This window comes from Lepisosteus platostomus, chromosome 13 (genome assembly GCF_059453375.1).
Source record: "Lepisosteus platostomus isolate fLepPlt1 chromosome 13, fLepPlt1.hap1, whole genome shotgun sequence".
Classification (NCBI taxonomy): Eukaryota; Metazoa; Chordata; class Actinopteri; order Semionotiformes; family Lepisosteidae; genus Lepisosteus; species Lepisosteus platostomus.
Window position 1 is genome coordinate 44,271,505 of NC_142623.1, and position 27,294 is coordinate 44,298,798.

The 27,294-nt window shown below is 45.7% G+C and overlaps 2 protein-coding genes across 2 annotated transcripts; both read right to left on the reverse strand.

Annotated features, from left to right (window-relative positions):
• Positions 1 to 626: 626 nt before the first annotated feature.
• On the reverse strand, positions 627 to 3,379 carry LOC148650751 (DNA damage-inducible transcript 4-like protein). Its single transcript, XM_088604888.1, has 2 exons — positions 3,079 to 3,379; positions 627 to 2,275 (listed from the first exon to the last, which is right to left on the reverse strand). The coding sequence occupies exons 1-2, from the start codon at positions 3,257 to 3,259 to the stop codon at positions 1,842 to 1,844; spliced, it is 615 nt and encodes a 204-aa protein (XP_088461014.1). The 5' UTR covers positions 3,260 to 3,379; the 3' UTR covers positions 627 to 1,841.
• A 3,608-nt stretch (positions 3,380 to 6,987) lies between these two features.
• On the reverse strand, positions 6,988 to 24,456 carry LOC148650752 (uncharacterized). The gene is made up of 11 exons (XM_088604887.1): positions 24,126 to 24,456; positions 20,563 to 20,628; positions 19,858 to 20,127; positions 18,728 to 18,799; positions 17,914 to 18,036; positions 16,812 to 16,934; positions 15,069 to 15,164; positions 13,413 to 13,446; positions 12,466 to 12,536; positions 11,143 to 11,234; positions 6,988 to 10,676 (listed from the first exon to the last, which is right to left on the reverse strand). Exons 1-11 carry the CDS (start codon positions 24,277 to 24,279, stop codon positions 10,668 to 10,670), a joined length of 1,110 nt encoding a protein of 369 aa, XP_088461013.1. The 5' UTR covers positions 24,280 to 24,456; the 3' UTR covers positions 6,988 to 10,667.
• Positions 24,457 to 27,294: the final 2,838 nt, after the last annotated feature.

The window sequence follows — 27,294 nt, forward strand, 5'->3', positions numbered from 1 at the left end:
TGTGTTAAATATTCATTTAAATCTGGAAAGTATTACATTTGCAGTGCTTTTGCCTGATCCGCTACCGATCAATAAAGCATTTGGTCAACTAATTCTTTCTACGTGTCTTTGAGTAAAACTAGCTCTTTTCATTCCATGACTTTGTCTCTTAGATGCTTTTTCTTTACCTGTCTTCTGCCGTTATGCAGTTTGTGTAGTATATCAGTATTATCCCTCATTGCTTTTTTGTTCTGTTCCCTCTCAGTCCTTGTAATGTATACTGTCCTGAGAGGCATTAAAAATGCAACTAGTGCTCAGTTCCAACACTCTTTGGTTGTGTCCTTAAATAACCACTTACTGTGGTATATTTGAACTTACATGAGCAAAGCCAGGAACAACTCCACAGACAGTCTTCTGAGACTTTAGTAAGATCTTAAGGTTTTAAGTGAGGTATTTTAAGGAACAAAGCAGCAGAATATTCATGAATTAAAGGAATATTCCTTCCTAATGCTGATGAGAACTGACGTAGGCAACTGCTGTATCATGTTATACAAAGTTGAACAGCAATTCAAATTGATACACGTCAGGATTTGAAGACAGAAATTTGTCACTCACAAACATGCACAGAAATCCCATGAAACAGAATATACAGCATAAAATCTTTATTTCATGTTCTTTTCACAGTTTTGCAAAATAGTGTAACAAAAACGGCCGTCATTAGCTCAGCTAATTCTCCACACGTCTGTGAGCGTGACCAGCACACTCTCGTCTTCCTCCTGTGACACCAGGAGGCCCATCGCAGTCTGTCATACCGTCCCCAATCTCTTCTCACACTTCACCCAGACCATCAAGGCACTTTTAATACACTCGCCCCTCGTCAGCAAATACATACACATGGCGCACGACACCACACACACTCAGAGCTGCCAACACAAAGCCAGCAGGGACACTGAAGACCCTGATCTAGGGCAAACGGATCTGTGTGTAATACAGACGACTAATACTGATACAATCATTTGGACACAAACTGCCCCCCGTCACCCAGAAGCCTCTCAGATTCCTTCTGGACCTCCCAAATGCCTGTTCCCTCTTTCCATGTTTGAGGAGATCTGTAAAGCTGTTAGGAAACGAAGGGAGAAAGTCTGCTCTTCATCGTAGTGAGACAGTGTTCTTAGAGCTATACTGGGAGGCAACACCTTACCCACCAATCCTTATCCACCCTGTTGGTTATACAGCCAGGTAGACAGAACACTAGAGAGTGTGAAGACAGGTTTGAATAATAAAGGATCGCTTCTGTGTAAATGAAGAAAAACTGAATTGGAGACAAATAAATACACATTCAATACCATCAATAATTTAAACAGAACAATGTGAAGGTGTCCAGTGGTAGTGTTTCTTCCTTCTTATTTAAGAATAACCCTTTCCCACAAGTTGCCAGAGACTTGTCCCTGCGACGTTTCCAAGTGGAGTCGCTTCAGGCGGCCCGGGTGCAGACTGGATTGCTCTGTCTGGGCGGTGACTCACTGTCTCGGGGTCACCTGACCGGGCGGGCCGAGCCTCACTGCGGCTGCGTGCAATCCGGGCAGGAGCTGTCGTCACAGCGGAGCGAGTCGCCCAGCGTGCTGCTGTCCCCCGTCCCCCTGCTGTTCCTGAGACAATGCCACCTCAACCCTCCTCTCCACAGTCCGGCAGGCCGTGACGGATACTGGACACAGCTCGGCAGAGCCCACTCGCCTGGCAAGAGGAGTTTGCCTGGCGGTAGAGTCCACGAGAGAATTAATTTCACAAAGCCAGGGGAAGGAGGTGGGATCCAGCTCAAAGTGCTGCGTGCTTTCCTTTGAAGTGCTGATTAAAACTGCAGATTAAAACTCCTGTATCAGGGGGCCTGCGGAGGAGTAGAGCTTTCTTTTCACCAAGCGGAAGCCGGGGCTGAGCTTGAGAACTTTGCCGAACAAGTGCCTCAGGCTGGGCCAGTTGTCCTGGTCGGCTTTGAACACCACGGAGAGCTCGAAGGTGGGGGTCACGCTGCGGTCGGGCACGATGCTGCCCAGCGCCCGCACGGCGCTGCCCGTCTCCAGGTGGACCTGGATGACCGCTCCCCGGAGTCCGCACGGCTCGTCCGAGGCCGTCCGCAGCGCGTCCCGCGCGATCCTGCCGGCCAGCTGGCGCGGGATGAGCACCTCCTGGCACTGCAGCTCGGTCTTCTTGGCCCGGGCCAGGCACAGCTCCATCTGCTGGGCCAGCTCCTGCCACAGGCGCTCGTCCAGGGGGTCCTCCGGGCTCCTCCTGTCCACACCTGCAACAGGGCGGAGGGTTGACAGCAGCCCCAGAGACACACGGAGACACCGAGCCTGCTGCTTACTGCAGCCCCTACAAGCTGCTCTGAATGGATATTTCCCCAGTAAGACTTGTGGAACTCTTGGACAAAAAAACACCTCAAAACGCGAGACCCTGATCTTCCCGTGGAAAACACTTAAAGCCCACAGCAGATCGAGTTTCTTAAACTTATGTCACCTCAAGCCCTGATGGGCATAACTCGGGAGTCCAGCTCTGTATCAAACTCTAGGACGGACCAAAAGATGACTGTCCCAGGGCGGCGCACCCCTGAAGGCGCAGGGCTGCCCTTCCCAGCCCTCGGTCGCGCTGAAACCGGCCCCAGCCGCCGCGCCAGATAAGATCAGCAGAGTCTATTTTTATCAGCCAGCCCCGATCATATGAGCTGGCTTTCGAAATCGAAGCAGCCGGTCCTAGGGCACTGGGTCAGGTGACGAGGAAACCTCCGGAGCCCACGGGGAAGCGAGCAGGGGCGGTTATCAGCAGATAAGAGCATAAACCACCGGCACCTTGAACTTGTAACTAATTCTGCTGTGCGATGACGGCGTAAGGACCTGGATCCTTACATATATTTAGCTGAACCCTCCATGCACTATTTTTTTTTTAAACTGCGTCTCTGTTTTCATTAATTTATATTACCTTATTTGAGAACTGTGTAAATAAAAAAGTGCAGCACATTAAATAGACTCCTCATTTCATCTTGGTTACGTGTTGTACTTGATACACAAGTAACATTAAAAAACAACAACAACAACAACAACGTACCAGAGTCCTCGCTCATCTCTCCTTCACTGGAACAGCCGCTGTCAAAAGGCTTGTCGGCGCACTTCTCCTTTCTCGCCGAGGTGAACTGGTTGACGAACTTCTTCATCGCCTCGACCAAGTTGTCCTCTTCCGACAGGACCCCCATGCCGTGCGTGAAGCCCAGGGCTTGGGAATAGACCATCTCAGAGCAGCGCTGCCCGGCCGCGCACTCAGCGAGCCGCCACCTGCGAGTTGTGCGCCAGAGACCTCGCCGCCGCGCCGCCCGCACCGGCCCCTATATACTTCCAGCTGTTGCGTCAGCTGCCGGCCCGTGTTGCATCTGACCGTGTGGGCTGGGCCGAGGGCGGCGTCCAGGCTTTCTGATATTAAGCAACACCCGTGTAAAGTTTAATCAGCAACTGCGGCGCTTTCAAGAGGAGGCGGCGCAGTGGCGTACGCGAGAACACCAGAATACTGTTGCGCACTCTTACTATTTTCATTCTTTTGTTGCGGAACGTAATGATGAGATTTTATCCAGTCTGAAAAAAAATTAGTTACCTTGGTTAAAACGTTTGTTAATTTTTCTAGTGAGAAACATGAGATAGAAGGCAGCCGTAGCTGCATCTGAAGATGAATTTACTGCCCCGCCCCCCCTCAGGTCTGATGTTTTATTTTGACTCACAAACTTAAAAATCACTTAAAAGCTTCTTTATATTTCTCAAGAAGAGTGAGGCTTGATTGCTGTGATATTTGCAGTCTGCCCTCCCTGGTTTTGAAGGATACAAAGCCAGTCCTACAGAGTTTCAGCTGTTTTCAGGTTTCTGACTCTATACTGTGTATACTGGACTTCATAGGAACTGGGAGTGGCTCATGTTCTCTTGTAAATCTGTTCTAGTGGAAATCTCCCTACGGTATCTCATACAAGGAAACTGGCCTGGAGTTGGAGTCTCTTCTCGTGTTTTTCGCCTGTTTCGTCTAGACACCGTGAAACAGCCTGAATCACCAGCCAGGTGTCGAATGCATGACTAAGCACTGTTGTTTTAAACTTCTGGAAAAACCCTTCTTCCTTAAACACACCTTTTCAGACTAACAGGAAGATACAATGAAGATCAAATGACCTGAGCTGCCTGGAGACCAGCCCTGTGTCGATCTGCTTGCTTACTGGTGTCAGCAGGGGCATGTGGCACATAAGCATGTCGCTCAGAGTGTAGTTTTCAATCACTTTAAGGATTTTTTCAGTTCAGGCTTTATGATCGTTTGGGGGAAATGTGCTTTGCAGTACAATCCAATAGAACGATACAACAATCCAACAAGGAAACATACATCACCAACGGAGAAGACGGTACAACAGTGTTATGAGAGAGAAAAGAGTCATTGACATTGTTTGAAAGAGATGAAACAGTTCCTGAGTTTTCACTAATAATAAAATATTAAAGGTAGAATTGCAGGTTTACAGATCTGCCGTAAGTGTTGTCCTTCCAAACTACTAGGCTGCTTTCCCCTCGTTTTCTGGACAGGCTGCGAGGATGAGGACACCCAGAGGTCTTGGTTGAAAACCAAGGAATACAAACCTTAAGTACCATTTCTGTGTACTTGCCTGGGTGTACTGTACTGGTGTGAGTATATGGACCTTGCCTCAGTATACTGTACTGGGGAGAGTATATGGACCTTGCCTCAGTATACTGTACTGGGGAGAGTTTATGGACCTTGCCTCAGTATACTGTACTGGTGTGAGTATATGGACCTTGCCTCAGTATACTGTACTGGTGTGAGTATATGGGCCTTGCCTCAGTATACTGTACTGGTGTGAGTATATGGACCTTGCCTGGGTGTACTGTACTGGTGAGAGTATATGGGCCTTGCCTGGGTGTACTGTACTGGTGAGAGTGTGCTGTCAGTACCCTGGGCCTCCTGTGACTGATGCAACTCACTGCCCTGGTTTTGTCAGCGGGTGACGATCCTCAGCCCTGCTGACAGTCACGCTGCAGCCGAGGCAGAGCGCTCGCGAACCGGGTGCAGCACATCATGGCTGCCTGTTTCCTGGTCCTTCTTCTCTCTGGAAGATTCCTCTAAACTCCTGACGACTGGGTCCCCCAGACGTTGAGCCGCAGCTCCAGAGACACAACCTCTGGGAGGGGGGGTCACACCTTAGGGTTACCAAACGTCCGGACATCCCAGCCGACAGCATGTGCTCTTGAGTGAATGCTCAGACACGGGAACCCCAGATTTGAATAGATACCGGTGCAGGAATCACCAGGAATGGAGTATCTTCTTGCATGAATGATCAAACACCAGAACCATAGATCTGACACTACATCTGACAGCCATGCCCACACCACAGTGTCCTCCTTCCTGATTTCTGAAATACAGTAGCCCTGTCACACGTCTCACGCACATGTATAAACACAAGACAGTGCACACACACACAAGTCTGCTGCGACCAGGTGTGAGAGCTGCCCCTGTCTCTGGCAGTGCTGGGCTTGCGGGAGCTGTAGGGTGACCCACAGGGATTTACACCCCCACAGCACTGTCCCACGGAGCTTAAATCCCTATTTCTAACGATAGACTCGGCTATCTTTGTCATTGAAGATCCCAGCATCTGGCCCGGCTGTTTCCTCCAGAGGAGCTGCCGGTTGTTGCCATGTGCCCACTGCTCATCGCTCCCTTTTCAGTCTTCAGCTCTCCTGCGCCTCACAGCTTTCCTCTTGTGACCCTGGAGCCTCACTGAGCTGAGACGACAACACAGGAAAGCCGTTACCCTATTCTCCTGGAAGAAGACAGAGCCGCTCAGACACGTCGCGCCCTCGGCCGGCGGCAGGGGGCGAGTGGGTTCCTGCCGGCGAGGGAGCAGGCTGTCCGGCTGTGGAGCTCACAGAGAGGCCTGCACTGCGCCGCGCGCCCGCCCGAGCGAGCCAGCGTCTGCGCCGGCTCCCTCCCATGACTCAGGAGAGTGACGGGGAGGCCCAAGGTGATCAATGTGACACATTTCACGTACCAGGAGCCCGGCTGCCCTGACGCCCCACGGCATTTTTTGTGGTGTTTTGCTCAACAACATGTTGGCCAGCTAAAACTGGTATTAACACTGTCTCAGCTGACAGCTGCTTGTTTCATGTTTGTCTTCCCACAACTCAGTAACTTGAACCCGAGCAGGCCGCGCCTCTTTCCTGTAAAGATGAAATAAGAATAAAACTATTCACTTGATTTCCAAGGTTAGCATGTCCGTACATAAATCTACATCTTAAAGTGTTAAAAGCGTCTTGTTGTATTTTATACCACAAGATTTATAAATGTTATCAGTATGATAAAAAAATGAAAATTAAGAACATAGAAAATTAGAAATGAGAGGGGCTGTTTGGGACATTCAGGACGTAAGTGTTTTCAATAGTTAGGTTATTATAATTATTTTGGAGCCAGTAGAATTGTAGACCTCAAGTGTGAGTGGAAAATATTTTTAATTGCCCATTTCTGGAATTCGTTTGAGGTTACTCCTTGACGTACACTTTGGAAATTGCACAGAAAAATATTTTGACTTCCCACTATTGCTTCAGGTAACCGAATAAGAATCCTTATGTAAAATATTACTTTGGTACCATAGTTACCAAGAGTGCCAGAGTGCCAGGGAAGTCAGCTGACATAAAAAAGCACCGCGTTCCTGTTGTGTGAGAAAACATCAATCACCCGAAGCCCCGCCCTTGCTCATGCCGATCATGAGATAGCTACCTGAGGGCTGAAAACACGAGCAGCAGGAATGTGTTCGACCTGACTTGTCTGTGAGGGATCTGTGCATTCCCATCAGTGTGCTCATGCGCCCCGAGCTCGAGAGCTTGACTCATTGCATACTCTTCACCAAGAGTCCTTTCACCTTTTCACGCCCATCAGGGACGTGCAGTTGCATGGAAAAGGCACAGAAAAAACCTGCATGCATGAACATAAGTGACAAATGCAGGTTTAATGAAGGAACTTCACCTGGTCCTCTGAGCATTTTCATAACAAGCACCTTTCAGGAACATGTTCAAAAGATATATACAGTATTTATATCTGCAGAAATAGCACTAAAATAAAAATCTAAAAGCTAATGTGACACATTTGCCCACCAGTTACTGGTTCTTTGAGAACTTGCAGTGCTAAAGAGATATTAACATTCTTCCAAGATATTCTTCAGTTATTAGAAGTCTCCTTTTGCCACAGGAGTTTCATTGTGTAGCTTTTTTAATTAGCTTTAAAATTAAAAGCACAGTCTTAATGATTGTTTAAGTTCAGTACATAAATGCTGGAACTTTACTGTAACAGCAGCAACAAAGCCCCTTTGTAGAGAACCGGTTCGCTATGGGGTTCTTTTCAGCTCTTTTCAAAAACCCCTTCGCCTGAGGCTATTGCAACTTAGGAAAAATAAACCCAAGTTTGGGAGGAAGAGGGATAAAAATAAATTAGCAGAATGAGAGACATATTCCTAACAGCCGTTATCAATACAGTAGAGTACATTGACACAATTCTAGCACAGCTAAGAGTACAAGAGCAGGTTGCAGAAACATTCCTAACCAGCCCCATCAGATCAGAGGTCAATAACACAGCAAGCAGACTTATCAGACCTGTATCGTTGATCAGGTTTAGACCTAGAAAAGACCTTTAAAGACTGCAGATGCAGAAATTAAAGTAAGCATGCCTCGGTGTTTCTGAACTCGTCCAAATCAAAATTATAGTTAATTTTAAAATAAAGTCAAATGTCACTGGCAGCAGGGAAGCTCACATCAAAGGTTAACATTGAACCAGAAATCCCAATGGTGTTAAATCAGGAATCTTAATGTAAGAAAAGAGTTTCTGTATCCCTGAGCGTTTACATCTGTTGTCCGTCTTTGATCTTTGGCTGATTTGGGATTAACCACCCAGGCGAAATCCACAGTCCAGGAATTCAGGCTCATAGCCAGTCTGCTAAGTGTTCGCTCAGGGTGGGGTGAGAGACGCTAGATCTGGGTCTGACACAGGGAGGATAAGACTGCCGGCCTCTGCTCTGCTTGTGTTCCGGGTTTATATCGGCAGGAAAAAAACATGTTGGACAAGTACCACAGATGCGTGTAAAGCACTGAACAGAAGCAAAATCTCAACATTTTCCAATGGCAAACTGTAACAGTAACAGTTGTACTCTTCCCAGGCCTGTCCGGCGTGCTCCTTCAGAGAGCAGCAGACAGCTCCACAGTCCAGACCCCTGGAATTCCCCGTGCACACCGGAAGTCTTGGCTGCTCCGGCGTCCCTCCTTGGGTGAGTGCTAGCTCTCCAGCAGGGATCAGCTTGGATATGCTGGCAGCTAGGAGGAGGGTTTGCGCTCTCCTGATGTCAGGTGTTATGTTCTTTGCATTCCCAGTTTTCACCATTTGCTGTATCCGTTAGTTTCGACAGGGTGTCGATTATACATTTGCACCAATCTTGAAAGTATCAGGTGGCAACAAACATCACTTGGCAGTGTTGAATAGTGTTCTTGTGTTGAATAGTTAGACATTGTGTCTTTTCTGTACTGTACCTAACACAAACCACTCTGTTGCAAGGAGCCTGCAGTGCTGAGCTCAGCTGACATGCAACCAGCCAATTCCAAATGAATAAATACATTTAAAATTTTCCCATCTCATTACTTCCTTGTTCTGCTTCAGACTTTGCCCAGATGAGGAGATGGGATTAACAGGACTTTAACTTTCCAGGCCGCTCATGACTGTCTGGCCCATCAGACAGACCTGTTTGCCAACAGAACAAAACTTGCAGCAATTGTGCAATGTACCTGTTCAGTTTGAGGGTTGATTTTATCAGTAATAGCTTGACAAATAATACAGCCTGAATATACAAAGGCACAATATTTTGTATTGTGGACATTTGAAAATGTGTGATATGTACTTTTTTTTTGTCAGACAGAGTAACATGTGACTGTCTCATCAACAATTTCTGCAATGAGAGAGCTTTACATAATTCTGTTAGGACTGACTATAACACAATGTCTACCTAGTAGATTTGCATATCTACATTATCTGGCACTTTAATTGGAATACTATTACTTGCAGCAGTTCTGTCTCTTTCTGTGTTGTCTGTGCTGGGTTTTGTCCAGGCCTTTGAGGAAAGAATTTGGGTATCATGGGCAGAATTTGAGTTTTGCTCTGAGACTTTTGAGTGGCGTAAGTGAAGACAGCAGCCTGTATACTGAGGAAGCAATCAGCAGTGTCACGGTCTGTGTTTACTGAAAAGAGATGAAGAGCTGGACAGAGAAGCAAAGACACTCACAATCCAGGAAGAGCTGATGCTCACCCTATTAGCCCCCAAATAAAATTTGAAAAATCATTAATGACTACTTGTTTGTTTGCACATCCCATTTTGCTTGTACGCTTTTTTATCATTCTTTTAAGGAATCTGAACAATTTTAATTCCAGTGAACGTGTCTTTTTCAGGGCGATCTTTAAGGCACGTCACTCACAGAGCGGTGCCCTTGGACGATCACATACTGCTCCTGTGTCGCACTGACAGCGAGAATCCTCTTGGTGTCTAAATCACTCCCACTTACTCCCCAGGACATGACCTCACGAGCTCTGGAAGCACAGGGCACGCTGTTCTCCTGGCCTTGTCGTGTCTTCCCTAAGGCCAAGGGCAAAGCCCAGCTCAGGGCTGCAAAGACAGGCAGTTAATTGCTTCCTAAATCACTAACACCAACACACCCAGGAGGGGAATCTGATCAATTGACCCAATTAGGCCGGTAATTCGTTGAATGAGGTGCTCAAGAGCTCGGTGTCTGTGCAGCTCACCTGCAGGCGGGGTGCAGAGCAGTGACAGCAGAGACTGCAGCCCATTGCTAAAGCTTGCCTGCAGAGCTATGTGCTCTAGTGCAGGGGCTCCCCAGCCCGGCCCGGGGATCCCCACACTCACTGGGTCGCATTCCAGCTGAGCTCTTTACATCGATCGATAACATTTTTGATTGAACAATTTCCTTGACTGCAATCCAAGTGACAAGTTTTTTTTTCTGATCATAAACCTGAAGATCTTACGTTACTCAGACATTACAATAGTTGGAAGCCATGTGTAGGAATCAACAGAGTTGTCATTAACCTTGAGAGTTCAATTATATGGCTGAGAGCCCAGGGGGAAGGAAAACCAGGATCAGGATTGGGAACGGCTGCCCCTGTACACAGGTGCTTACTCCAGTCCTGCAGGGCCACAATCCAGCAGGTTTTAGGTCTGTTCAAACAAGACTTCATGGAAAAAAACAGCTGAAGATGAAAGTGTTGCTCAGTGTAGCTAATGATCAGCTGGACCTGCTCATCAACAGCAGAGTGGAACCACTGCGCAGAGACACTGTGGCCCCAGGACTGCAGCTCTGGAAGAGGGAAAACCTCAGCTTCAGCCCCTAACAAGAGCAGAAGCAGCAGCTACAGCCTGAGTCCGCATGGAGTCACTCCACAGTGAGGACACAGTTCACTTTCACAAAGTGCCATCTCGCACAAGAGCCTCCTGCACCACAACACTCGCTAAGTGCAAAACAAACCGACAAACAAACAAACAGACAAACAAATGAGAAGAATATTTTTTCCTTCATGTAGCTTAAATATCCAGTCTGCTCCCAAAGTGCTGATCTGCTCTTTTACACCATCTGTAAGAGACACAAGGACATGAGAAATCTGGTGCTAACTGCTTTTTTCCACCCATCCAGCAAGCCGGTTATTCCCGGAAACACAGGGCACCAGCCGGGACTACACCTGGACAGGATGCAAGCTCACGGCAGGGACCCACACACACACACACACACACACACACACACACACACACACACACACACACACACACACACAACCATAACCACAACCACAACTGAGTCACACCAGTTAACGTGGGAGGAAACCGGAGCACCAGGTATCAAACACACATGGGCACGAGGAGCACAAACTCCACACAGAAGGTCCCACATGTCGGAATCAACCTCAGGACCCAAGAGCTGTGAGACAGCAGGGCTAGGAATCATACAGGATACTAAAGGGGCCTCAGAAAAAAGAAGGTGAAGAGAGACGATATTTTCTAGTGTTAATGCTAAAGAGTGAATAAAGGCTGCCACGGTCTACCTTGCTATTGTGCACATCAGAGCCGGGTTCTCCATCAGGGCCGTTCTCCAGGGCTGTGCTGTGAATGGAGGAGATCCGTGGAGAGTCGGTGTCTGCACGCGGGTCACAGAGGAGATCCAACATCAGTTTTCTGAGCTTTGAGCACAATGTCTAACTGCACAACTTGTGAGACAGGCCAGTTTGGCATTTATGGTAGCACCAAACAGAAACCTGTAGCAAGTTCAATTGACATACAGCAGAAAAAGAAAGATTTTACTGTTGTTGTGTTACAAAATGTGTCACATATCTTATTCCTGCTGTTTAAGTAGATCATTATCTTTATAATCAGTGTCTTTTATCTCTAGACATGGTTCATTTCAGAAATCAGAATGTCACTGTATTCACTCAGATCATTACTGATCAGAAATATCAAGAAAAATCAGCATCATGTCAGTCTAGGAGCTGCAGATTGCACTTTATAGACATATCTATAAACACATTAACACTGATGGATCCACTAATGATGCATTAATACGTGACATTTTAAATAATCAAGCCATTAACAATTAGTAGGCTAGTTCCTTATAAGTTAATTATATATCTTCTCTCTGTATAATACAGATGAGAACGGAATATAAATGGAATTTGAAACCTAGAATCCCAGAAGCGATACTGAAAAAAATCTACGGATCCCCTTCCAAATTTCAGAGTCAGAACTGCTGTCTGTTCTACCGGCACTGTTTGCACTGTGAAGCATTTATTTCTAGACAGACAGGACTGCTTGCAGCTGGAGGCCATCCCAGAAAATCTGACGACATGGGACCTGGACTGCTGGCGGGTCAGGAGTGTGATGTCGAGGGCAGAGCCCCGGGCTGCAGGCAGGACACCGCTGCTGTGTCTGTCAACAAACACTTTCTTCATCATGGGTCTCCAGTCTTCACTGACAAAGACACTCTGTTCTCAATGGCCGTAGCTCGTTAAATAACGGTTTAAATCGTTCACCGTCAAAGGTCTCCTGGCTCATCTAGGCTCCATCGTCAACGTGTGACGTGCACGGCTTTGGGTCATCTGGGCCTGAAGTACAGAGTCAGGCTTAACTGCCAGAGGCCCAGATCCCAACAGTGAAAAGAAGGAGGAAAAAGAGCCTGGGATTCAGGGATTATACTGTTCCCCTGCATGCCCTCCGGCTCGTTCCCGAGGTGCAGAGAAGAGCTGATTATCGCGCGGTGCCGGGCGACCAGACCACAGCGAGGGGGCTGTGCTCCTGGCTCTGGGAGGCAGCGTGGAACTCGGGGCCGAGACAGGGACCTTGCTCTGATACATCAAGTAAAAGAGCTGCTGTACCTGTCTCCGTGTTTATTGTCTTCATGGAGACCAGCGTGATGCTCTCTTTCTCCCCGTTGACTGTAATGTTGCTAGAAGTAAAGAAAAAAGCAAGTCACACACAGAAGACACCGGTCGCCCTGGTCCAGGAGGAACACTGCGCCTTCTGTTTTGTAATCACAAGCTAATCGGCTTCAGTTTTCTGTTTGTGAAAGACTGTATCTGTAAATTTGCTTTCAGCTCTTAAAAGGTCAGGCTGGATTTGTAGTGGTTGTAAATTGTACTGGTAATTCCCCCAGTCTCTGATTTTCAGCGCTTCCCTCACTGAAGTGTGTTGCACCTGAAACACAACCAATTGACAAAACCACCTCTGCAGAAACCCACCTCTGTCTAATACAGGATCACTCCCAATGTGGGTGTAATGCAGGGACACTCCCACTGTGGGTTTGTCTAATGCCGAGTAACTCCCACTGTGGGTGTATCTAATGCAGAGTCACTCCCACTGTGGGTGTGTCTGATTACAGGGTAACTCCCACTGTGGGTGTGTCTGATTTACAGGGTAACTCCCACTGTGGGTGTGTCTGATTACAGGGTAACTCCCACTGTGGGTGTGTCTGATTACAGGGTCACTCCTACTGTGGATGTATCTGATACATGATCACTCCAACTGTGGGTGTCTCATGTTCAGGGTCATCCTCACTGGGGGTGTGTCTAATACAGGACCATCCCCACTGGGGGTGTGTCTAATATAGGACCATCCCCACTTGTTATTGAGGAGTGAAGTTGTTGATGCTAGAAGCAGGATGAACTAGGGGGTTTTGACACTCACACTGAAGAAACTAGTCAAAACTATGAACAAGCAAGCAGATCAAATAAGTCGTTAGTCAGCACTCTGTAGTGCCCAGCTGGACTGAAATCCACAGGATGCACACAACCAAATGTTTTTCCAGAGAAATCAGACCCCATACCTCTCAGACACGACTGAGTCTCCACTCTTCTTGCCTTTCAAAATTAAAAACAAGCATGTTAGAGCAAGTTGCTTTAATATCCTGAAGTGCATGTGATACTGACTAGAGAATGCTAGCATGAAAAACTGGAAGTGAATTAAAACAAAATGTCCTGAATGGATGGCACAACCCATCATCATTTCCTGTCATTTATTTTCTTAGGTATTTTGCAGCCTGTTGTCTGTGTTCCTGGTGCTTTTCCATTTTTCCTACTGCTTGTTTTTTGCATCTGCTGTTCAGTGAAATAATTTAAAAAACAGAGAGCATTTAACACAGGAAGGAGACTGAAAAAAACCAAACAATGAAGAGAATCTTAATAATCCCCAAAGATCAGGTGTCCTGTGTAACTGAAGCACAGTTCCACAATCCTCTTTTTGAGGTCTTGAGGGAATGAAGGTCATCGTGAAAAACAAAGATATCATCTTGTAAGAACAGTTTTGAAGCTTTGAAAAACACGACTTTATCACCATGGCTGCTTAACCCACATTCTGACAAGTGTTTAAACACAAACTGTAAATTCTGAGTCTGCTGCACTCATTTCCAAGATCACATGCTTGCGGCCTGGCTGTAGGTATCCTTGAGGCCTGTTGCATGTCTGACACCTATGGAGAGCCAAATTCTTATTCAGTGGTATCTCGAAACGTGTGCCCTGTGATGGAATAGGGTCCTATCCCGGCTGTACCCTGCCTTGTGCCTGGTTCTTGCTGGGATAGGCTCTGGCTCTCCTGCAATCCATATCCCAAAATGCATTTAAAGAAATTTTTAAGTATTTGAAGTCATTGGAATGGAAGTACCCACTAGCATTCATGAAGAAATACCAAGCCACAGACATCAGCTGTGGGGCAAGTGGAGTAGGCACAGCTGCAGGCACAGCTGGCACAGCTGCCAGGGGGTCCAGGCTGGCACCTTGAGAATGAGTGCAGAGGGTCTAGAAACGTCTCACAGTGCAAGCAATGAAAAGGAAAACGACAGAGGCGATGTCGACAGTACTAGAGCAACGTGTGGCCAGATACTGTACGGTGCTGTGTTTCTCAGAGCTCTTGCCCTGGCTGGGGCTGCTCCTGAGAGGTACAGTATGCTCTCACCCCACCAGCACGTTCTGACCCTTATCACTGCAAACACCTGGAACATCACAACACTGCTCACTCCTGGAATACACTGGGAACTTATATAAACTTATAATAAAGATCAGAATTAATCCTTCTGCTTTCAATAATCACTTGGTTGGGGTTGTATAATTTAATATGTAAATAAACATCTGATTAAACAATGACATATTTTTCTTAAGCCTTCTAAAAGCTTTTGCTGGAAGAGGAAATGAACTGCAGTCGGCAGTAATGCAACATCAGTAAAAATGAAACACAGATTAAATGTATTTGTTTCCCAGGGAACTGCACGAGCAAGATGAGATTTAGCTTTAAGGACTCAATGTGTCTTTGTCTGACGTTCATCGTCAGGCTGAGGCCCTATGAGGGACATCTTCATCTCAGCTTCTGTCATCCTCACTCAGCTTTTCTAATGCAGCGACTGCGGCGAGTTCAGGCCAGGAGCCTTCAGACAGCTGTGTGGCACAACAGTGAGCCAGGTTTTCTGTCCCTCACCAGATCCCCACAATACCTTCGTCCCTGGAGCCCCTGCACCTCCCACGCAGATTGACAGCAGTGACTAATACCACCATGACGATGATGAGGATGAGGATGAAGCTCATCACTCCTGAAATGAAAGGGACTCCTTTGTGTAAAATATGTCTGACTTCACACGCACGCACACACACACACACACACACACACACACACTCTCTTCTTTTTCTCATAATCAAAGGTCAAAGCTGCACAGGACCTGTCTGCTCAGGACGTGGGGGTCTGTGGTTATTATTCCCATTCCTGCTGAACCATTAACTCTTCAGGCTTTTAATTCTATCTCACCACCACCTCAGCCCTTTACCCTCAGTTTTAAGATTTGCCAGTGCTTTTCCTTTTAACTGACTTCTCCCAGTGAGAAATTAGCACCAGGGCTCTGACAGCAGCAGAAGCAGTGAAGACACTGTTTCCACCTCCTCAGGCATGTGCACAGATAGGTGATCCTCTTTTCAGACTGTGAGCCAACAGCACCTCCAGGAGGCAACAGGCAGCACACAGAGAACACAGCTGAGGGCCAAACAAAGAGGCTGGGAATCATCAATGAGGGCGCACAGCTGTGTTCTCTTCTGGCCTCTAGCCAGCACTGACTAGTGAACTATAATAGTAATAATTGCTTTCTGGACACTCCACTCAAAGCGCTTTACAGGTAATGGGGATCCCCTCCACCAGCACCAGTGTGCAGCCCCACCTGGATGATGCATCAGCAGCCATAGTGCACCAGTACACTCACCACACACCAGTTCACAGTGGGGAGGAGAGCAGAGTGATGGAGCCAGTTCAGAGATGGGGGTTATTAGGAGGCCATGATGGGTAAAGGCCAGGGGGAAATTCGGCCAGGACGCCAGGTCACACCCCTCCTCTTTTTGAGACATTTCCTGGGATATTTAATGACCTCATCCAAAGGACGGTGCCTTTTTCCAGTATAGTGTCCCCATCACTATACTGGGGCATTATAGCCTGCTGGCCCCACTAACACCTCTTCCAGCAGCAACCTTAGTTTTTCCCAGGAGGTCACCTATCCAGGTACTGACCAGGCTCACACCTGCATAGCTTCAGTGGGCTGCCAGTTGTGAGCTGCAGGGTGATATGGCTGCCAGCCTAACTAAAACGAGAACTGTTCTAGTGACTGAACCCTTCTGTAGTGTGAAGTTCAGCCATTGGACTTGTCTAAAGCCAAGGACACAAGAATAGAGGCACAAGCACAGAGGCCCCCTGTCAACCACCAGGTGGTGCTGTTTTGCAATAAGAGAAGGAAGCCCCAGTTATCAGCTTTAACCCACGCAGCCACACATGTGCAATGTAGAAATTTAATTAATTTTGTCCTGCAGCATATCACTTTGTTAATGAAAAGGACAAGAATCCTCCAATCATGGTTGTGGCTCCAAAGCCAGTGTCATTTTGACTCACAGTGCTAGAGCTAAACCCACAAAATTGCATCTTGAGTTCCAAGACATTCATTAGAAAACTGTAGCGCATCACTATATGACAAACATATGTTCCTGTATTTCCAGTCAGATAACACTCCAACAATCAGAAACGAGATTGACAACTGGAGGTACACCAATGTCTGAACACAGTTGTTCTGTGTCTGAGCGCTCTTACAAATCATTGATGATGCTTTTATTTCAGCAAATCAGTTTGATTGCTTATCTGCTGTAAGATCAGTTTCAGGGAACTGTGTTAGAGTTCAAATACAGACTCTGCATCTGATCTATGTTACCAAAGGCCAGCATGGACAGGCTGCTTGAGGGCTCCTTCACTGCAGATGTGGAATCCTGCCCTCTGGGTGTTTCACTCCCAAACATCATCGGGAAAGTGGTAAGTCCAGAGATTCCTGTTAAATCTGCAACAAAAGAAACATCATCACTGATACCTTCCTTAGGCTACTCTTCATATGAAATCAGTGACATCTAAAACCTTTAAATGCATTTGGGTCTTATTTTTGAAACAGGTTGACAAAAGACAATTAGAGGCTTGGTCTCCGCCCACCAGATTGTGATATTAGCCAATTCATTTACATCTTTACATTTAAATTTTAAAAAAGTCTCTATTTATTGTTTTCCCTAGGTAAGCCAATTAAGAATACCTTCTCATTTACAATGACTGCGAACATGTTTATTAATGAGATGAGATGAGATGAATTGCTATTCACATTGGAGTGATGACTCTGCAGTGCACATGTGTTTCTTTGACAATATTTGGAACTTTCTTTGGACTAGTGTTTGTGTTTAAATAGAAATGTTAGGAGGAGAATGTTATTCATCCATCCTTTTTCTAAATGCTTCGTCCAATTCCGCATCGCAGAGGAGCTGGAGCCTATCCCAGCAAGCAAAGGGCACAAGGCAGGACACACCCTGGATGGGACACCAGTCTATTGAAGGACGGGGAAGGCTTGTTAGTCAGTTTTTAGTACGTCACCAAACTTGGGATATTTTATTGTTCCTTAGGAAGACCCTTTCTATACTTTCTTCTATTAAAGGAGCAGAACAGAGAGTCACGGAAGTGCCTGGTGGTGGCAGAGTCCCAGCTCTGAATCACTGTCACTTGTCATCAAGCCATTGGCAGCTGTCTGTGGGGCGTGAAGTACTAACAGCACCACACCAGCAAGCACAATGCTGACAGCTTCCTGATTAAACTAAGGTACCCGCTCAGAGGCTCCACGCAGTGAACTCGCGTAGCCCTGCACAGCCAGGGAAACCTGGAGAACACGTTCAATAACAGGAAAGGCAGACGATACAGACGGCCATTGCAGTTGCCGTTGGGTTCACTGCCAAGGAAATGACAAGCCTTATCAGCAGCCATGCGATTACAAAGGAAATCACCTCCTCCCGCTGAAGTGGCTCTGTTTAATGTAGGTTTTGCCACCCCTGCAGCTGAAGTGCTTCTTGGAGATAACGAACCCATTGATGTTGTTGCTTCACTCCTGGAATTTCCTGGAATTTTGGCTTCAGTCAGAAGAAAACAGAGGAGATTTCAGAAGCGCAGAAAGCCCCTTGTGTGCCTTTCAAAGGCACAGAACCTGCACTGTCCAGACCTATCTGCACCTCTGGAGGTGAACAGGTGTCAAACAGTAGAGCTGCGTCACCCCAGAAGGACAATGGGAAGCTTGAACCTGCTCAGTCTTGTCTGCTTATTGAGACAGAATCTGCTTTTCGTATTTCGTCTCGTTCTGGGTCTTGTGAAGGACAGCAGACACTTCAGTGTTTGCCATGGACTCCTGCCACACACAGCACACAACACAAGAGCACTATGGCTTTACTAAACTGTGTGCATCGACTTAAAAATGTTAGAGTAAGTCTGTTAAGCGTAGGTTGATAATAATATAATCATGCTGCTGTGCGATGGAAGTACTGTTTGTGTGTCCTCAGAAACAGGGGATTAGACCAACACTGAGGACAACATAATATAGAGGACAGACTGGAACTGGCCCAGATCGGAACACAGTTGCCACACAGAGAGGACGTCAGTTTCACTTGCATGAGACATCTGTGGCTAGAACAGGGGTGGTCGACCTTGGTACCTTGATTCCAGGCCATTGCCACTCTTCAATGATCAAAGTGATGAGGAACTGGGCTAATTAAGCAAGAGGCAGATGTACGAGAAGGAAGGAGGAGTAGTGCTCAGACCAGCCAGTACCGTTCGATGTGTGTGGGCTGGCTTCTCTCACTGTAGGTGTTGCTACAGGTCCTGAGGTTCCATTGCCCCGACCTGCAGAGAGAAAAGGACAATGGAAAAGTTTTTTTTTTCTGGACATTAATTTGCTGCACATGGCGAAAAAAAACAAGAAGCTTCCTGTGAGCAGGCAGCTGAAATTACATTTGTGTCTGGAATTAAATGAGAAAACCCCGCACAATGCACTAGTTCATCACATTACAAGAAATAAACTGCTGCACCGGAGGTGTCCTTGAGTCTGAAGGAGTGCCCTGTTCTCAAAAGATAAAAGAACTGTTCTTTTACTCCTAATGGAGTCGATTCTGAAAGGTCCCGATACAAGTATACAAGAGGCTTCTTTGAAGAAACAGCAGGATGAGATCCTGGGATCAATTAACTACTAGTGACGCTGGGCCTAATGGCCTCCCCCTGTTTGTAAATGTTCTTAGGTTGTTATGTATTCATTAATCATTATGTACTTCATCACAACCAATTCAGCCCAATGCGTGTGAGTGTGACCCCAGGTGAGAATCCTGGTCACAGTCAGCTAAAGCCAAATCTCAGATAGTCTGTGCCTCCGAGGCCGATCTTTCATCTCTGCAGAGCTCCTTCCAATAAACAGCAGGAGCTTTGTACAGCAGCACCCAGGCTGAGCTGCTCGTGACAGCCACGCTGAGGGGGAAACTGGGGGACTCCCAGCACACCGAGACCCTCCCAGCTCCAGCAGAGCAGGGACAGCTGTGCACAGCCCCAGTCCCAGCTAGCTAACGGGATTCGAACCCTGGTTTGAGTCTGTGATGTCGTCCTGACATGTGTCCTACAGGGCTTGATCTGAGCGAACACATTTACTGGCCAAGCCCATAGCTAGAGGTGTCCGTGGATGTTCAGTACAAGGTTATTATTATAAAATGTCACAACAGAGCAGCTCCAACAAACTCATGGGAGATATTTTTCCTTCATTACCTCTTCTCTTAATTATTAATCCCTTAACTTTGTTCTAAAGTTAGGACTTTTCATCTGGTAATTAATTCTCACCAGTTTAAGTGCATTACTGGTAACATCCCTATAGGTAACCTTGCCTTAGAAAAACTGATAAACAAGAAAGAGTGCTGTACCTTGAGTTAGTGCAGGTGCAAAAGTCACAGATGTATTACCAGGTGTTGACGCTGATGTTGACATCACTGACAGATTTCTAGATGTTGAAGCAGATGTTGAGGTCACAGACCGATTTCCAGATGTTGAAGCTGATGTTGTGGTCACGGATAGATTCCCAGATGTTGAGGCAGATGTTGAGGTAACAGACAGATTCCCAGATGTTGATGGGTGCAATGAGATCATTTCTGGTGTTGAGGCCACAGGACGCCCGCGTGTTGTCTGTGTTGTCACTGCACAAAGAATCATGGGAGATCCAACTCTAGACGAGTGCTTCTCAACAGCCTTCAGTGCCAGTGTCTTCAGAATAAATGCCACACCTGACCAAACTCCGGGCCATCGTTAAATGCCTTGGTCCATGTAAAATGGCTCAGTCATACAGTAGTTTGGGTGTATATATAAAGGATTAATAGGTATCCTAATAATAACTTTCATTTGAAAGTTACATATCATTACAGGAAGTTAATAAAGCCTAAGATTTATAGATATTCATTGAGATTTATGAATTCGAATTTTTTCTTCTTCCGTTCTTATTAAATTAACAGAAAAAATCACTGATTTGTTCTTGAGCTGTTCAACAGAATCTTTGTGAGTAAATTGTAACAGTCAAATCAACAAAGACATTAGCAAATCTCTTCTTTCAGAAGAGTGATTGACACATACTGTACCTGCTCTGGAAATGTTACTACTGGAGCTTCCTGCATCCACTGGACCCTCAAAACTGGAGGGTTGACCTGAAAATACAGCCACTCATTATATAATGGGTCACAATATAAGGGCAGAAGTACAACTATCAGAGCAATGTCTGCTTCCTGGTAAGGGATCTCATGTATTGAACCTCAAATCCCAGTAAAAGCTGCTCATATCTGCAAATTTGTGTAATTACTGTATTACTGGTATTCCTCCTGTTATTGATTTACAGAACTGACGAAGCCCAGATGACTGTGAATGATGAAAAAAAATGTTTGAAAAGCATGCAACTTCTCTTCTGAAAGCTCATCTTTGTGAATTTATCATAGCTATTTTCAGGATTTTGTAGTGACATTGTCCTGTTAGGTTTGGCATTTTGTCTTGATTACAGTGGACTGGTAAAGCTGTTCCGGAAGAATGGTTATGATGCAGAAACCTGTCTTACTCATAGATTGGTCTAACAAGCCATATGGAAGATCTTGTGTTAAGCCCACAGGGAACTACAGCAAAAGTGAGGCAGAACCACAGCAAAACCGCAATACTGCTGCAATCCATGTGCCTAGTGAAACTTTCACAAAGGCAGGTCTCTCAGATTCTGGCAGTTTCAGTTTTTAGGTTTTCCTTGAGACACTGGTTGTCTACAGTAAGCAGCAGCTCAAGGGTGTGTCAGCTAAAAGTAGCCATTAGCTGCAAAATGGAAAGTAACAAAGATACCTCCCAGAGACAAACACGATACAGTGTAGGAGCAGCGGCCAACTTCTAATCTGAGCAGATACCAACGCTGCCTTAAACCAGGGGTTTTAACCTGTGGGGCACTCCCCCTGAGCACTTGTCTAAGGGGGGCACGAGGTTATGAGACGTTTAGGCGCAAACATTCAAGTAAAATGAGAAAGAATAAAACAACGGCAGTAAACATGTTGCTTCAGGGGTTAATAGCAATTCATTAGTCATCCACTAGAGGGGGGTGTTGCAATCTGGCTCATGTCAAGCTACTTGCCGTCTATTCTCATTGGCAAAGGCTAAAGCAGAGTTGAGACTTCGCATTATACCACCATTACAAACTAAATAATGGGCCGCTGGCTTATTGGTTAAGTTAAGAACGGTGGTTCATACTCATACTGTATCATGCTCAATGACGAACCACGTCCACAATGTGTTTTATATTCCGACGTACTTACGAATGACATCTTGAAACCTCAGAAATTAATCCTTAAACACGAAGCACCACTCATACTGTCACAATGCTTACATAGTTCTCAAGCAGATAACCTCAGCTGACTCACTCTGTAAATTCAGCGAGGAACAAGGAAATGCAGTATTTAATTTTCTTTCCCTATTAGGATTGAGTAAGGAAAGATTGATGCCATTTCCTTTTTCCTTCCTGAATCCTGCTGGGCTGGTCCTGGTGGTTGAGATGACCTGAAGGTGAGAGGCCTCCTGCTCTCAGGCAGGTGTAGCAGGTGTTCTGTCGGAGCTTGCTGGCCTTGTACTGCGCACTGCGGTCATGGTGAGCTCTCAACAATCTCGCTTTGCTACCTTGTTCTGACACTTTGGGAAATATTTTTGGATCTCAGCGGATTCTCTTGCTCCATCTACTTTTCTCAAAGGCCAGAATCTCCCTGGAGTTGCTTTTCTTCCTGTTAGCTTTGGCTACATCTGTGACATGCTTCTTCTGTCCTGCTCTGGTACAGCTGCCTTGGTCAAGCTGGGAGAAAAGAACCTTCTTTGGCTGCCAGGGCTCTGACATTGAGACAATATGACCAACCCAGCAGAGATGATAGTGGATGATCACAGCTTCAGTGTCGCTTCTCAGGACAGACCTCACTGATGTTGGCCCATCTTTCCTCTCAATGATAGGTAAAGTCTTCCCCCAAACAGCACTGGTTTGACTCCAGTCCTTTAAATGTCTGTGTTTAAATTTTCTGTATTTCAGCCCTGCACTGTAAAGTAGGAATGATGACTGCATGGTAAAACCATCAGTTTCGTTTCACTTTTGATGTCATGATTCTCAAACACCTGCTTACTCAGGTGGCCAAAGACTGCACTTTGACATTTCAGGTGCTGCTGGATTTCTCAGCCTTCTTTAAAAGATCTCTCCCGACATCTGGGAAGTCACGCCTCTGGATGGGGCTATCCAAGGAAGACTGATGAGGAAGACTACGGTTGTGGGGAAATGGGAGTGAGTGGCAGAGAGGTGATCCTCACTTTAATATCTCACCTCAAGGAGGGCATCTCCTGCATCTCAGTGCTGTCACCTCAACCAAACATTTGTCTAGTGAGAATTTCAGGATTTCAGGTTGCAAAATGAGGGCTATACAGTAATTGTTGTTTCTAAATTGATCACAATTTCCTGAAATCTAAAATGGTCACCGCCCAACCAGATGTGACACAGAGATTCCACAAAAATCAAGGGCAGAATTATACAGTACTTATAATTTAATATTTAGGAGCATACAGTATACAGTATGTACACGATAAACAGCAGCAATAAAGTTTGAACTATTGAAACTACTGCACAATCAGTAAAACAAACTGCTGTAAATGAGCCCAGTTTACTTTGAAACCAGTAAAACAAACAATGTCTCATGTAGTCAGAATCTCTCTATTACAGCAGTTCCTGTAACCTCTTTCCACCTTCATGGAATAAAACTGTAGTCTGAATAATAAAAATTATTCTGAGCTCCTGGAAACCTGTCTCAACCAGGACAAACAAAGAGGATTTGCTACTAGCAACAGAATGCTGTCTTTACTAGAAATATAAATGTTTCAGGTAGTAAAACAGAAAAAAACTTTAAGGAGAGTAAATAAGAATACAAGTTAATAGAATACAAAATGTAAAAACGGCAGGTGTGGGTAAGTCCCGGAGGAATGGATGAATTGTATACCACCCTTTTTCAAGTCAAGAGAAGAGAGGATGTTTTCTTTAATCCTACAAACATAACCAATTGGATTTTCAGCAGTTTGTGATTTTCCCCCCTGAAAAACATCCTATAAATGCACACTATAAGCTGACAAGTGATGATAGAGCAAGCAATATCACCAAAATATAAACATTTTTTTTCATTTTTAACCGGATAACAGAACTCTTTAAATGCTTCCAAAGGCTACCCTGGCGAGCTACCCTGACAGGCAGTCCAATTAACTAGACGTGAGTATTCTCCCAGAGAGGTTAGAAACTGTAGCTCTGAAAATCCCACATCAGTGTGGACTATCTGACTCTGGGGGCTTAGAAACAGGACAGCTCGTTGTCTATATATGTCTATAGTCTATGTCTATATCTATATTACGTCTAAAGCAGGAGCCTAGTTCCATCCTCATTGAACTAGGCTACTAAACTGTCCCCGGCCTGGTGTACATACAACCGCAAGACATCTCCCCAGAACTCTGCCTCATCTCTTTGTATCAGAAAGCAGCTTTCCTCCGAAACTGTCCTCCCCTCGTTGTCTGTCAGAGCCTTTCTGGGCTGGGCCTGGTCCAGCTGCAGAGACAGCCAGGCACAGACCCCCGCGCCCCCGGAGGCACAACGCGCGCCCTACTGTACCTTTCGCGCCGTGGGAGAGGAATATCCACAGGAGGACGAGGACGCGCAGAGCCATCCCTCTGTCCAGCGCGGTGCAGCAGGACTCCGCGAGCAGTGGCAGCCAGCAGTGCCCAGCCCGGAGGAGGGAGAGGTGGGAGCGCGGCAGCCTTCTCATTATAACAGCGCTTCCTGCTGAAGAATGGGAGGAAGCAGATGGAAAGCTTTTGGGAAAAACTCTGGGAGAATGTTATTCATCCACTGTTGTGATTCAGCTGGGTGTGAGACAGTTCCTCAGAAAGCTAAAAGGCTCAAAAACGCACAGCCTGACAGAAATGCGTTTCTATAAACGGCTGGTCAAAAGACAGAGAGAAACCGCATAAAACAGCCTGGAAGCAAATACTTTGAATCTTTTCTACGGTTCACATGAAGGAATCTAGTAGCGCAAACATGTGAAAAAGTGATGAAGACACTATTAATAGGACAAATGTATTCTGTCTGGGCTCTACAGAGCGCTGAGGGAAACACAAAGAACAAACTGTGCTGTGTCAAAGTACCTTAATGAACATAAACACCCCCCCTGTCAGGAGGTTATTCCAAAACATCTTTACCATTTCTTTTCAGTAGTAAATTTGTAAAAAATGTTTTTTTTTTGCGAGTTCCTCATAAGAGGACCTTAAAAAGAAAAGAAAAGAACTTGGTGGGGTGGAGGTGGGATATAAAAGATGTGTGTGAGGGAGAGAGGGATCACTTACAGTATTAGGAGAGGAAATTACATCAGGAGTGATTGCTGTTTACTGACAGCCGAGTCTGATTGAGCTTGGCTGTTGTCATCCCTCCCGAACTTTCGTTACAAAGTCCATCTAAAAAGAGGCTATTCTAAATAACCTATTTTTACATAGAATTTATTCATTAGGCAGGGTTTTAGCTTGAAGGAACAGTGGGGATGTGGGAGGATACAGGAATGATGCAGGATGGCTGAGATCTGGTAGCAGTTCCATCTCTGGAAACGACAGCCCATCCACAGAAGCCACATGGGTTCGGACCCACAGGGCCCGCAGGAGGACAGAGAGAGATAAAGAGCTCTAGACTGCTGCTCTGGGCCTTTTGTTTTCTGTGGGCCACTGCTCTACACCCAGTGACTGTTATCTGGAGATTAAGGCTTTATTGTGAGCACAGCTGCCAGAAAATAATGTAGAGATTCTGAGCAAATCTGTTCACTAATCCCTAGCGTGTCTAAAGCAAACACAGTGTAGGGGGGCAGAGAGATTGAGATTGTTTTCCTCCAAGTGATGTTGTGTTGTGGATGGAGCCCCAGCATATTGATAACGAACAGCTCTCCGAGTGGTTCCCTCAGTCCGCAGGTAAGGGGATTCATTTCTTAATGGTTAAAGAAGGTCAGAGCTTCAAAATATGTTTGATGTGTATTCGCTTTTAAGTCCCAACTCTGGGAACTGCTTTCAAATTTATCTTGTAAGAAGAGCTGAGAAATGCAAAATTCTTTTCACCACCAAACAGAACAAGCTGTTTCAGCAGCTGCTCAAAGCTTCTGTATATGGTCAAATGTGCATTGCATTTATTAAATGATTCATATAAATGTACTCTGATAAGCTTGTAATCTTACAATCATCACCATAATATCTAAAGGCAAACTTGTAATCTTAAAATCATCACCATAATATCTAAAGGCAAATAATCAAATTAAACAAAACCTGCAACACAAATTGAATATGATTTGGATATAGGACAAATTAATTAAGGAATGAGTCTAGAAAAACATCTCACAGGATGAAGAAGCACAAAATTAAAAATAAGAATAAACAATAAACCCCCTCTGAGTGGGAGTGTGGCCAGGTTATTGCCAGGACTCGCAGACTGTGGGACGTCTCGGAGACTCTGGAGATCTGCTCCCAGCATCTCAGCAGTGCCTTAATATTAGTGTGTCAAGAATGGGGATATTTGGTTTCAGTATGCTATACAATGTCATCACAAGCATCTTGGAAGAGTGTTTAGACTGTATATATATTGAAGAAACACATTAACATCCAATCACTCTCTAAATACGTTTACATATTCCTCTCAGGTTCTGTTTGAGGGCGTATGTCTGACAGACATGAACCGCTCCTCTGGTATTAACTTAGGATTCCATTGCTCAAAGACAAAGCACAGGATCGTCTTGAACAGCTTCTGCTTGCAAACATGCTGGGCATTTCCACTCAAATAATCCTGGCATTTCTGCACAGCATTCCTACATTCAGGAACTACACACAAAGCATATTCAAATTCCAAGTCAGCTAGAGAGCAGCCAGTACAGACACATTAGCACTAAGAACTGAGCCATTGGAAACCAGTGCAGACAGCTGTGTCTCCACAAACACAGGAAAAAAACACTTGTCCTTTCAGCACAGTCCAGACAAGGCACTAATAATTGGGATTCCACAGACCTGAGGGGACCCCTGCTTTTATAGCAGGTATTGTTTTGGCTGCAGTGTGAACTTTCAGCTCTTTTCTCTAATTGTTTCACACCAGAGTGGCTCATCTTTATTCATTTCCTTCCAGAGTGCCTGTTTGTCACAGGCCCGGTGTCACAACTTCCTGCGCTGGTGCAACGCATTGTTCCACTTCAGCACATCTGCTCAGTGCTGGTTCTGACAGTCGTCTGGGCTGTATTGACACATACAGTACGTGTTCAAAAAAGTGATTTCAAAATTCATAACAGGATATTATCCTGTACGTGTATAATATATTCTATGTGATACTATTATATGTGTAAATAAAACAATTATATGTGTAAATGCTTCAGTGCGCTTTCAATTTCCCATTTGCTAATAAAGTTGTATTTTTCATGTTACATATTGCAGGATTTGGAAACATTTTTTACACATAAATAAAATCCACAACTTCCAGGAAGATATTTCCTCCAGAATGAAGAAATTCTGCTAGTTTAACACTTCAAACTGGAGCCCCGAGGAGAGGAAAGCGCTGCTCCCACTAACAGCCCTTATAAACTACACGTGCCTCAGCGCTAGGAAGCCTGTCCAGGACTGTGAACAGGTCTGCATCAAACTGGCCCTGGAGCCTCTTCCTCAGGCAGGGCATGCTGCCACGAGGTCAGCCTGGCACGGCACTCTGAGAGGTCACCAGCGCTGTGAGGCCTCCAGGAGAGCAGGAATGGACACCTTGACTCCCAGCC